This window comes from Amblyomma mixtum, chromosome 6 (assembly GCF_055824585.1).
Source record: "Amblyomma mixtum isolate Tamu chromosome 6, ASM5582458v1, whole genome shotgun sequence".
Classification (NCBI taxonomy): Eukaryota; Metazoa; Arthropoda; class Arachnida; order Ixodida; family Ixodidae; genus Amblyomma; species Amblyomma mixtum.
In genome coordinates, this window is record NC_143017.1 from 147,608,978 (window position 1) to 147,622,429 (window position 13,452).

At 44.7% G+C, this 13,452-nt stretch overlaps 2 protein-coding genes across 5 annotated transcripts in view; one reads left to right on the forward strand and one right to left on the reverse strand.

The window, feature by feature from the left end:
* The window catches only part of LOC149340714 (uncharacterized), a 29,679-nt gene extending 27,785 nt beyond the window's left edge, over positions 1-1,894 (forward strand). Inside the window, exon 4 of the mRNA XM_089549547.1 lies at positions 916-1,894. Within this exon, the coding sequence (XP_089405673.1) occupies positions 916-1,646 (731 nt within the window). The 3' untranslated portion in view covers positions 1,647-1,894. The remainder of the gene's footprint in view (positions 1-915) is intronic.
* Fbxl7 (F-box and leucine-rich repeat protein 7) overlaps positions 1,883-13,452 on the reverse strand; it is a 74,022-nt gene continuing 62,452 nt past the window's right edge. For all 4 annotated transcript variants that reach the window (XM_089549549.1, XM_089549550.1, XM_089549548.1 and 1 more), the window contains one exon: positions 1,883-7,502. In XM_089549549.1, coding sequence (XP_089405675.1) covers positions 7,266-7,502 — 237 coding nt within the window. In that variant the 3' untranslated portion in view covers positions 1,883-7,265. The remainder of the gene's footprint in view (positions 7,503-13,452) is intronic.

Sequence of the window (13,452 nt, forward strand, 5' to 3'; positions counted from 1 at the left end):
AGCAGATCTGAATGCCATGTTGCAGTCCGCCGCACACCTCTGACGTGCGTAACAAAGTATACCCCTCTCCCCCAACCGCAGTTTCGGTTTCGTTTTCTGAGGCGGCACATCAGCCAGCCAGAGTAGCTGTGTGTATGTGTGTGAGAGAGTAATGCATAAAATGGTTGGGTCCAAAGCTAAGCTAGACGAAGTTTTTTTTTTTTTCCTCGCCGCTTCTAAGCCCCTGGAGTTTCCCTTACTTCGGTCCACGTAGTTCGTCTGCCCTAGGAGTGCGCCGGAACTGCTCATTTGTCACGTGCCGTTCGCCGTTTGTCGGTGAAGACTCACATGCAACGCAAATGCTTGTGAGGGAGATCCATCGCTACCGCGTTACACCATGAAGGACGCGGGGGGAGGTACTTACCGTTTCGAAACATTTCTCCTTCGACGCTACACAGTTCTGATCCCAAAAGTAGGTGCTCACTGCTTAGTCTTTCCCCCCAAAAATTTACCATGATGCAAGCAGTTCTTGCCAGTTCGTTCAGGGTCACTCAGTAAGTGGAACTTTCAGGTAATTCAAACATATATTCCAGTCCCTTGAAGTTTGAACGGGATTTTACTTTATATGCGTTGGCACGGCTTACAATGAGCATTTCCATGCCTCATGCATTGTACATATGATGTGATCTAAACTGCAAAATGAACTTGGTGGGCTAATGCTACAGCCAAAATGTACTACTGGCCAGCAGAGAAGTGATCCAATTAAAAATGTAGCTGTTGTTTATAGCCACGCCTAAAGCCATCCACAGAGGTTCCTTGAAGGCAAAGTTGCAAATAGGTAACTACTGTTCTGTTGCCCTGTTCAGTGCACTGCGAGCAACAATGGGCCAGTGAAACAGTTATCATACACATTAAGCCTGGTTTCTGCTTGCGCAGTGATTGGCCAGCTGGTGGGCTCTGCGCTCAGCCTGTGGTCCCTTATCAAGGCTGTGCAACGCAAGGACGACGGCCTTCTTACGGGCACTCTCTCCTTCCTGGGCTGGCTCTCTGTGGTGGCCGCCAGGGGACTCGCACTTTCCCTACTGACCGCCGTCATCCACGGCTGGGTGGTGCTGGCTTGCCTGGGGCACGCAGTTGCCATGACAGCCTGGATCGCCAGCTTCGTGCGTGACACACACCGGCGCCAAGACAGTGTGCGCCAAGACAGCAGCAGAGACCCATCCGAGCAGCCCCTACGCAGCCCATGCGTCACCACCATCCTCATCTTTGCACTGTTTGGCCTGCCCTCGCTCGTCTTCTGGCCCATCATGTTCGAGTTCAAGCTCAAACGGCGGGTCTTCCTGTTTGTCTTTGTCTTCATCGTTGAGAACCTGCTCTGCTTTGGGGCCTGGCAGCTCTGGGGCAGCCACACCACGCCACACAACTACCGCGTCATCGTGTCAGCCCTCCTGCTTGGCCTCACGGTGTCCGGGGTCTTCTTCATCGCACTCTACGTCTGTTGCAAACCTGAGAAGACCGACCTGGTCGTGCTGCAGCACATACGCGAAGACAATGCCAACAAGTACGGCATCTACTTTGACTTCTGCAAGGCTATTCGCATCCTGCCTGACACGAGTGACATCGCCCGTGACATGGAGAAGATTCGCATGCTCAAGTTGGTCAAGTGAAGGACTAGTCCCCGAGCAAGACGCATTGTGCTTTGAAGGACCTTGCATGTGCAACCGTTGCCCTCAAAGTGTTTGTCATGACGTGATGAACAAGAAACTGTTTTTGTGGTGACGTGCACTGGTGAGACGACGCTTGCCGCTGGAAATAAGTGTTCAGTATGAACTGTTGCAATGCAGTGAAGTATGAATAAAACTGTTGCACCTTGCTTGACAATCAGATGGAAATGCAAAGTGCGCACCATGTTGTAGCAATTTTATTCTTGTCGACCACAGTGAGGCACTTTCTAAAATTCCGCAATATTGCTCCCACACATTTATGGAAGAACAGGCAGAGGTTTTTTTAAATGTGGAATAATAAACACACTGATGCATAAAATATCCACTTCCATGTGTCAATTAACATAAAGATTTTATTGTGAACAAGTAAGGCAACAGCCAGAGCTCTTCCTCACTTTTGTTTTCGAGTCCCTTATAAACTGCCAGCTCTACGTACGAGCTGAAAATATGCTAAAAAAATAATTCTGTTCACAAAGTAGAGTGAAAACTACACTCTACATATGCCGTAGTAAAATCCTTTGAGTATCGCACCATGGTATCAAATTAGATGAGATGTGAGGGCAGAACAAATACAAATATTTGGCTAAAAATTCATGTGGCATCAAAGCGACAATGCTTCAATGAAATGCTTCAATGAAAAATGCATGGCATGTCTACCTCTGAAATCACACCGCTCTCCTAAATTTCTGGCACAATAAAGAACAGCTTGCATACGTGTACCACTTTCAACTTCCTCCTCTGTGCAAGCGAGACATACAGCAGAGTAAACCAAAAAGAAATATTAAAGCACAAATTACATTAAAATTGTAAGTACTCATTGAAAACTAATATATTCAGAGTCCTAAATAGCGTGCACAATGCGCAAAACCTTTTGTACGCTGTTCACAAGCTCATGAGTGAAAGAATAAAAATTCTTGTACAGCCTAAGTTGGAGAGGAAGCACAAGAATAGCCAAGAAACAGCTTGAGCGTATTTGACACATCTGTCGCTTATGTCAGGGGCACGTGTTATGCCGAGACAAGGCCCCGAAGTCAATGCATTCACACAAATACACCCTGAACGTTCAGCTCAAAGCAGCACGTATAACAAAGGTGAAGCAAGTACACAAAAGGGCATGCCAAGCAATAAGAGTTCTACAATTCCCCCATGACCAGCACAAGGGGAAATGCAAGTTTGCAACATAAATATTTAGGTCATTCCAAGCTGCTGCACCCGCAGCAACCGTAAAAAGAACAATGAAACTAACTACATGAACAACAGAAAAAAGAAAGATATAACCCATGGATGCCAGTAATACTGCCATTAGACAATGTTGCCAATCGTCAGATCAACACAAAGGTACAACCTCACTGAGCTGCCGAGTGTTTTCAGAAGACTCAACGTTTATGCTGACATTGTGATATAAATTACTCCACTGCACGCACAATACAACTGCAGCCAAAATTCGGCATGTTATTTCAAATCTTTACTTGATTTTTCTACGTGCATTCAAAGAACAACTATGAAGAGACCCTCCCCGCCCATAAAGCCGATTCTTCCAACTGAAGAATCGCTACCAAGTCCAAAAAGATGGAGACTGAAAACTAGCTCTGCATGCTCCATGTAAGTGAACAAAATGATGCCGCGAAACTTTTTGTACCACCACTCCGTAGGTTGGCTTACCAAAATTATTCTAGCATCCTATCAAAAAAAAGGTTGCTTGCCTGAAAAAAAAAGAGGTGGCTGGGTTTTAACACAATTAAACCCAACAGACGTGTGAAAGCATGTTTAGCCTGGTTGACTCTAGGTTTTGCATTGCTGGGTCGTTGGCACGTCTGGCAATGATATCAGGCTCATTTAAGGGGGGACACTGGTCTTGAAAAGAAAATTTTATTAATTTAGCCATAGTTATGAAATTTTCAGGGAACATGTATTTTTGTGCGCTGATTCTAAACATGTCATTTAATTTCATGTAAAACAATTCCTTGAGCACTTATGCACTTTTTATGCAAGTATTTTGCGGAGAGTTTAAGAAAATTTGCTGTGGGAAACTCGTTGAAATGTATGCCATTGGCTTCTCTTGACACCAAGAAATACAATAAGGGTAAAAATATCATCCTGGCTCTGATAGAACTTGAGTAATAGGGTACTGAAGCTGCCACTTCAGAAACAGGAATACACACTTTCCTTCTCATTTCTGAAGCGACAACTTCAAAACTCTATAACTCAAGTTCTATGATAGGCAGGAAGACAATTTCACCCTTATTGTATTCCTTGGTGTCAAGAGAGCCCAATGGCATACATTTCAACAAGTTTCCCGCAGCAAATTTTCTTCAAAACTCTTCGCAAAATACTAGCATAAAAAGTGCATAAGTGCTCAAGGAGTTGTTTTACATGATTTTAAATGACATATTTAGAATCAGCACACAAAAATACATATGCCCTGAAGATTTCGTAACTGTGACTTCATTAATAAAATTGTTTTTTTCAAGACCAGTGTCCCCCCTTAAAGCTCTGACTGAGGTTAAGCTGATCTGATCTGTTCGAGCCGCAGATGGAAGCTGATGAAGACTACGACGACGATGTGCAATGCACAGTGAGAGAGTATGTTGCAGTTTAACATGAGGCATGATCGGCTACAGCAATAGCATAGTGCACTCATGCAGTGGCCACGGCGAAGCTGTCTGTTCGCGCCATCGTGGGTTCGAAACCCAGCCACAGCAACATTTACTTTATTTCAGCGCCCTCAAGGCGAGGGACGCTACAAGATTCTCGGCTGTGTTTGACAAAATGAAGCAGTGCTTTTGCACTAAAAAGTATAGCCTGATAGCTCTGCTACAATGCAGCGTTATCGTGCTAGGCAAGGTACTACATAAAAACAGCTGCAGAAAGAAAGTTTGTGTGCTAATTCAAAGCTGGTATCTAAATTCAATGAATGGCCTCTAGGAAGCTACACAGGGTTGCCTGCAAAAAGGCACAAAAAATGAAAAGCAAACAAAAAGAGAAAGAAAGCAAAAAAAAGTGCTCATTACGCCTAAATATATTATGTGCTTTTTTTGTGCATTAGCATAGCTACTTTACACTGCAAATAAATGGCTAACATGAGATTCGGCAGCAGCATGAAAATAAGTTTGCACTGTAGCGAGAGAGAATCTGGAGCACAAACTCTCATGGGTCCCTGAGTGGGAGTTGCAGGAAGAACTTCATCGAAGCAACAGTTGCTTACAGTTTACAGACCCATGGTATTTTTTGTTCTTTGCAGCCTACAGGCTTCCCACTACACCATTAGGCTAGTATTTTCAAACTTCCCCCTCATTTCTCTATTCAGAGTGCAAAGTTTAAAACGCTTCCACAATATTAATGTCACACAAATGTAAAAAAAAAGAAGAAAAAAGAAACAAAGTGAAGTAAGAGGAGCCAAAGGAAATTGCAGCGCTTCAGCTATGATCACAATAAAATGCATATCTATGAACTTGTGAGTGAAAATACTGCATTCATCCACCCTTCCATTTGTTGTTCCCATTGATCAACTAAAAACTAAACACTTGGAAAGGGCGCAACTCGGCTTACGTGGTAAAATTAACTTTTAGTGAAGGCACTGGATTTGTGAATTTCATCTCAGATGCTAGCAATGTTGGCCTGTGGCGTGGTCCTAAAATGCTCCGCAGAGAATGAGAGCCCATTCATTTTGATGCTGTTTGCAATATGATTGTGAAACTTCCTGGTGCTTCCACCCTCTGTGCTCATCGCATACAATGCTCCTATTAGCAGCAATTTAAATTGGGTGATCGCAAGCTGTACACACAGTGCAGTACTTGCAAAGCAGCACAACAACACTTGTGACCACTATCAAACAAAGCATTCCGATTAGTGTTAGCACTGGCTTACTGTCTACCATTGAGCACTGGTACATTAACACTTTTACAGGAGCCCTCTACAAGACCAACGTATTGCACACAATTTCAGTAAACACAACTGAAAGACTATAAGAAGAAGCAGACAAAGACTTCTCGGGCCACACTGTTTCAGTGCCCTTGTAGAAACAAACACTTTAGTAAGTGTAAAGACATAACACGTCACCTCCCAGCACACCTCCTGCATAAGAGTTTGTCCACCAGTAACACACACGGTAGAACTCTGCTGTAATTGGCACCTCAGTCTCTACAAACAAGTGGCAGTGCAATGGTAAAATGCAGGTGGTCCTTCTTGCTTTCTTGTAAAAGTCGCATTAAAAACTGTACAATATATAGAACAACTAAGCGTTCATTTTATCTTACACAACATCAGTTCACAGGCACGGTGACTACACGACTGAACAAAGAAGTCACCTTTGCCTATAGAGGCAGCAGCACCTGAACACTGAAGCTTGCACTCCGCAGCAGCTACTTCCAATATGGAAGGGAGCAGTACCCGGCTACCTTGCTATATTTTTACTCTAAGCATCCAGAGGCTGTGTTTTAAAGTGATCATTTCTGGTGGCACTTCCCTTCTTTTTTTACAATATCAGCTGCAGTGCATTGGTGAAGTGAGCACTCTTCACTATCCCATTTCTACTTGTATGTTCCACTGAATTCAACATGCCTGATGTGCTGGACTTAAAGCATAAAGTTCCGATTTCATGACAGAAAGATGTTTCGAAGCTCCTTTTCAGGTATGAAGCTGTTACCAGCAGCCAGAAGGTTCGTTTTTTTAATGCAGAAATGCGATAAACGGCGATGTTTTCAGCTCTCTTTGCTTGCTGATTTTTGCCCGTCTGTCTACCCGAACCACAAGACTCAATCAAATTAAACACGCAGAAAGGTATAGGTCTGAGTGGGATTCGAACCATACCCAAGTGTCAGTACGGATGGGTAGTGGCAACAGATCACTCGGGCCGTTTTCGCCGATGCGAGCAAACAGCGCTGCTCTGCCTTCCATCTGGTATGGAGGCTTGCATTCAACGCGACATGAACAATAATAGTGTTGCAAAAAACTTGCACTAGTTTCGCATGCAGCAAAGCACAAGAAGAAAAGAAAGATTTATATAAAAAACATGACATCTTGAGTGAGATAAATTTTATCTGCTTATGAATGTGAAATATGCTCACTAGACGACCAAAGAGAGGCTCCTTGAAAACGTTGCAGCTTTTTCACAAAAGCCACAAGCACCATCTTATGCCCACAGGCCATGCCTTGCACAATGCACCACCGGCATAACGAAACGAGTGCATAAAGGTTTGTTTAGCGTCACTACCTGCTGTTCATATATGGCAACGATACAGAGCAAAGCATACATGCCTCAGTGGGGTAATCTAGGTGTAGCATGGATTAGACCTCAAATTTTCTTCACGGGACAATGCAAGAAAAATTCTGGACCTGCACACAAGGGCGGTACGGGCCTGTTCTTGAAAGCAGCTTGACCTGAACCATCCTGCTTTATCCTCGAACTGATGATGACTACAGGAAGTGTGCTTGGCCCCTAATTTGTTTCCCCCAGTTCCAGTCAAATGGAACCCTGAAGAAATGCACTGTCCCCAGAAATGATCACTCCAGAAAACAGCCCCCAGAGAAAGGGTGGCAAAGGCCGTTGGCACCAGGGGGTGTCTAGTTGAAGCCCGGGTTGGTGTGCTCGATGATGCAGCGACGGCAGTACTTGCGCACTATGCGGTAGCCGTCCACCGTGACTCCCGCGCAGTCCTGCAGGCTCAGCTGCTGCAGGCCCCGGCAGAAGTAGGCCAGTGCCTGCAGGCCCCGGTCGGTGACCAGGTCACACGACTTGAGGCTCAGCTTGCGCAGGTTCAGGCAGTGGCGGGCCAGGCAGGCAAGACCTCGGTCCCCAACCTGCCCATCAAACAGAATCAAGTTTCAAGCCCCACACAGTGTACAGAGAGGCACTTAGGGCATGTTGGTAGCACATGATGTACAAAATAGCACAACGGCACACAAGGACAAGAAAAATATACACTGGCGCTTGTGCGTGTTCTTTATCGCCCTTGTGTACTGCTGCACCATTCTATACGTCATGTATACAGGGGCTGCTAGAAGGGACAGGATGTTTCAACAGTGACAGTTAATAATTTTAAAAAATGGGCTTTCTTAGTTTCAACAGCACTCTCCTCGGTATAGTATTTTCAATGGTGCTCTGCATCAGAATCCAGCCAAACATGTTTACTAGTCTGGTGAACTAATATATAATTTAAGGGGGGACACTGGCCTTGAAAAGAAAATTTTATTAATTTAGTCATAGTTATGAAATTTTCAGGGCACATGTATTTTTGTGTGCTGATTCTAGATACGTCATTTAATTTCATGTAAAACAATTCCTTGGGCACTTATGCACTTTTTATGCAAGTATTTTGCGGAGAGTTTTGAAGAAAATTTGCTGCAGGAAACTTACTGAAATGTATGCCATTGGGTTCTCTTGACACCAAGGAATGCAATAAGGGTAAAATTATCATCCTGGCTCTAATAGAACTTCAGTAATAGGGTACTGAAGCTGCCACTTCAGAAACAGGAATACACACTTTCCTTCTCATTTCTGAAGCGACAACTTCAAAACCCCATAACTTAAGTTCTATGATAGGCAGGAAGACAATTTCACTCTTATTGTATTCCTTGGTGTCAAGAGAACTCAAAGGCATACATTTCAGCGAGTTTCCCGCAGCAAATTTGCTTCAAAACTCTCCGCAAAATACTAGCATAAAAAGTGCATAAGTGGTCAAGGAATTCTTTTACATGCAATTAAATGACATATTTAGAATCAGCACACAAAAATACATATTCCCTGAAAATCTCGTAACTGTGACTTCATTCATAAAAATTTTTTTTTTCAAGACCAGTGTCCCCCCTTAAGAAAATGAGTTTCTTTGTGAGCGGTCGATCATTTTCAACAAAGGATACTGCACACACATAAGCAAGGACGAGAAGGGTACTCAACAAGCGCAGTTGTGTACCTTTCTTGCCCTTTTTTGTGTGTGCCCAGTACCCTTTGTTGACAATATATAATAGTCAACTTTTTAACTAGTATTACAGTTAGACACCCCATTTATTTAGACTTGTAGCTCACCGTTAGCAGTTTCCATATCATTCTATCTGTGAGGGACTGAAATCCGCCCAGAGCAGTAAGGCCCATTATGGCCCTTTTTCGGAGGGCCTAGTCAAGCCCAAAGTGACGGGAATTGAAGGTGCAGGCCCCATTCCCAAGCCATGCACATTGAGAAGCCAAGCACCAAGCCGGGCGATGGCTTGTATCCATTTGAGAAAACTGGAAGGTAACCAGTTGGCCATGGGATTCGGACCCATCACCTCCCGAAGCCAGACTGCAGTTTTCAGTTTTTCAAAAATGCAGTTGTCCCCTCAGCTGCAGCACACGGAAACTTGAGCTTGCACATGAGAGACACCAAAACTGGCGCCCAGGACATCACATGCTCCTTTCACAGCGGCTGGGTGGAGGCTCTTGGCAATCGTATTCATCAGCAAGCATTTTCAGGCTCACTGCAGTCAATACTGGCGTAACATTACGAATGGAGCAGTTGCTGAAAACCAAACTGACCTGCTGCTTCTCAGCAACCATGCATTTGTTAAATTTCTGCACCAAACTGGCAAACAGCCCCTGCGTCACCTGTGCATTTTCGCCCGCTATGTAAGAAACAGGCAGACAACAGCTCCTTGTGAAATGGTGTGTCTGCTCTGCATCTTTGGTGCACCTGCCTCTGTCATGATGCTCTGCTTCATTCCAAGGTGCAAAGTTCTCCATTTCCTGGCTATCAGTAGAACAGACACCACACAAGAACTGAAGTGCAGTTGAGGCAGCTCGACTTGCTCATGATGCCAGCCGAGTGCGGCCACAAAACGCAAATTTTCGCAACATCCTATGGCATGCTCCTCAATCGGGCTCAACAACAAGATGCACTGAGCCGCTCACTTCTTTATGGTTGGAATTAAACACAAACACATAGATGACATATTTTTCTATATTGCAGTGAGATTTTCCATTACAACCAGTTTATGAATACCGCATAAACGTGTATAAAGGCCGCACCCGTGTACAGGCTGCACTGTTTCCCTGAAGGAAATATATATATATAAAAAAAAACATTTCAGGACCACTCCCAAACTTTCCGTGACCACGCAGGAGTAGCCTTTGAAATGCATGCACTGTGTTTTGGCCTCCGCGATCAGCTCCAGCTGTGAGCAAGGGTGTGCTTGATCGCGGAGGCCACGCATGCACACAGGAGCTTCCAGGTGCCGCCCACAGATGGCGCCCGAGGCCGCGGGTCATTATCATCATTGCAAACTTCTTCCACCACTGCAAGCGCCCACTACAGTAGAACCCCGCTGTTATGTTCCTCACTGCTGCGTTTTCCCGGCTGTTACGTCGTTTTCTTCGGGTCCCGGCATAGCTTCCATAGGATCCAATGTATTGGGAACCCCGCTGTTAGTCGCAGCCGAGGAAACGATCCCGCATGATACGTCGCAACCGGGCTCCCCGAACCCAACCGGGCAATGCGCGCCAACCGGCATTTTGATTTTAAAAGACGAGTATTGGCCAGGCTTGGCTACGGAACTGGCTGCAAGAAGCCGCACGCGAGTTGGAGAGGCCGCCACTAGATGGCTATCTGCATCGCACGCAGAACACCGTGATCTTTATCGTGGGAGGTGGTGAGGAGGAGGCGCTGCGGTCGCTTATCAGCACGTCTTTTCTTTCACTCTTTCTTTTTATCTTTTAACTCTCTATCTGCAAGTGACAGCGGTGGTGGCTCGGCTGGAGCCAGTCGGCAGGGCCCGTGCAATTTCCTTTTAATCCTTCTCAGTGGCAACAACATCTTTATTGTGCTTTGATGGCGTGATAGCGTTGAGTAAGCGGAAGGGGCTTTCCCTTGAGGAAAAGCTGGACGTACTAAACGCAGTCGACAGGCAGCCAGGGCGGGTTACGCGGAGCAGCGCGGCGAGCAGCCTACGAACATTTCAGTGCTTGACGCTGTGCACAACGTCGCTTCAGCGTGGACTGCAGTGAGCGCGTGGACTGCACAGCACTGCTGCGTGCGTACGGTGTGGCCGCACCGCAAAGCGACACTGACAGCAATGCGGCCTTTGCTATTGAGAAACGCGTTGTTCTTTCCAGCGAGCGAAAGAAACTGCAATCCACCATTCTCGATTTTTTAAAGTCCTAGGGTCAATTTGCGGAAATTAATTGTTTCAAGTCAAAGCTGCACTGTTTTCATTAATTTTCGGTGCTTTCCTCACTGTTGCGTTTTCCCGGCTGTTACGTTTTTTTTTCCCGGTCCAGTGAAAAACGTATGAACGGGGTTCTACTGTATTCATATCAGCATCAGTATCACCAGCTCCAGCTTTTTGTAACTGTCAAAGGCACGGGAGTTGTGGTTGAGCGTTAGTTAGCGGCAGCACGATGGGCAGGCACCTTAGCAGCTACACGGCAGGGAATTTGCTCTCGAATATGGCAAGCATGCGGTGGGCAGAAAATTCGACACGGCCGAGAAATGTGTTCGACAGTGGTGCAACCGAAATGATGCATTGGGGAACACAAGCTGCAAAAAGCGTGTTTTCTGAGGCAAGCCGCGCAAGTTTCCCGAACTGAAAGAAGAGCAGCTCTATGTGACGGGAGTGTGGAAAAACAGCTAAGCGTTGACCACAGACATGCTGCGTGACTTCTTGAGGGATGAGCATGGACCAGAGCACAGCACCAGCTTGGAGTAAGAAAACTCCACGCGTGACAATTGAACGTAGAATAAATGCCGTGGTTCAGTGGTTACGGTGCTCGGCTGCTGACCTGAAAGACGCGGGTTCGATCCTGGCCGCGGCGGTTGAATTTCTTTGGTTAGTTAGTTAGTTATATTGATTTTTATGGCGCAAAAGCAACTGAGGCTATGCTGCGCCAAACACAAGGTTAGAGTTTTTGTTAATGGTGAAGCTTTTTAAAAATACTTAGAGTTTGTTTAAAACGTTGGCTTCCTTGAGAAACCTAAAAATACATGAAATATCAACCAGTGCTCGATCACCTAAGAGTAGCATGGGGTGTAATGGGATGCTTTCCCTGTAAAATGTTGTGAAATATTTCTTTCTTAGTTCTAATTTTATGCATGAAATTAAAATGTGGTTCACTGTGAGTTCAGCACCACACATTTCACAGAGAGGTTTGTTTTGTTTGGCTAGCAGAAAGTTGTGCGTGAGGTGGGTGTGTCCAATGCGGAGCCGACATAAAATAACTTCGGTAAAACGTTCTTGATGCCTACATGATTGCCATTCCCCTAAAATTGGTTTCACAGAATGTAATTTGTTGTTTACGTGATCTTGCCATGCGGCCTGCCACTTATTTCTGAGTTTACTGTTGATACACTTTAAGCAATCCCTGTGCGGTATGCTCACTTGTTTTATTTGGCCATTCCGGGCTTGTGCAGCGCATACATCTGCTTTTTCATTACCTACGATTCCAACATGGCTAGGAACCCAGCAGAATTTAATGTTACGTTTTTGTTTTGTGATTTTAACAATGTTATGTATGATGTTACCTATTATGGGTTCAGCAGCATTTCTGGAGTGCAGTGCTTTGAGCATACTCAGGGAATCGGTGTAAATGATGCTATTTTTGATATTCTCTCTTACTATTTTTTCCACAGCTACAAAGATGGCATAACACTCAGCAGTAAAAACCGATGCGCATTCTGGTAGTCGCATTATCTGTTTGTTTTTTCCTTGGATTACTGCACTTCCAACGTGATTTTCTGTTTTTGAGCCATCGGTATAAAATTCAATGTAAGTGTCATACTTTTCTTGTAGTGCAAAGAATTCCTGTAATATGTACTCATTTGGCGTTTGCTTTTTATCTAAATGTGTCATTGTGAGGTCACATACTGAAGGCAGGCTGTACCATGGTGGTAAATATTCATTCCTTTGTGCAATATTCGGTAGGGCATCTAGTACTGTTAGCTCTTCACATTTGTCTTCAAAGCGCAGCAGTAATGGTCTGATAGAATGTGGTTTGTTGATGAATAATCTTTTAGATGGGCACTTGGTTACAACTGGGTGGCAGAGATGTTTCGGAAGAGAACGGATTTTTAAGACATATGAGCATGTAAGGGCGATTCTTCGATCCTCAAGAGCGGCTTCATTAGTTTCAACGTAAAGGCTAACTACTGGTGATGTTCTGTATGCTCCGGATGATAGGCGCAGACCAAGATTATGAATGGGGTCTAATCTTTTTAAGTAGGATGCTCTTGCCGAACCATATACTATGCACCCGTAGTCCAGCTTGGAGCGCACCAGAGAGCGATATATTTGTAAAAGGCTTGCTCTATCGGACCCCCACCGCTTCCGTGAGAGAACTTTTAATATATTGAGGGCTTGAGAAGCTTTCTTTTTAAGGTTGTTAATATATGGTAGAAATGTGAGTTTCTTGTCGAAAGTTACGCCTAAAAATTTGTGTTCTAGTTTAATTGGTAGCGCAGTGTGATTCAAGTATAGACTGGGATCGACCTGTAGGCCTCGTCGCAATGAAAAAAGAACAGCTACTGTTTTTTGAGGAGAAAATTTAAACCCATTTATGTCTGCCCAAGCACCTAGTTTATTTAGTGTGATTTGTATTTGTCTCTCACAGGTTGATATGCTAGAGGACGTGCATGCTATTTGTAGGTCATCTACATAGACTGAATACATTATGGACTTGGGTATTACTTTAGCTAAGGAATTCATTTTTACTATGAAGAGTGTCGTGCTTAGAATGCACCCCTGGGGTACGCCGTTCTCTTGGGTGAAAGTCATGGAGAGAGTTGCT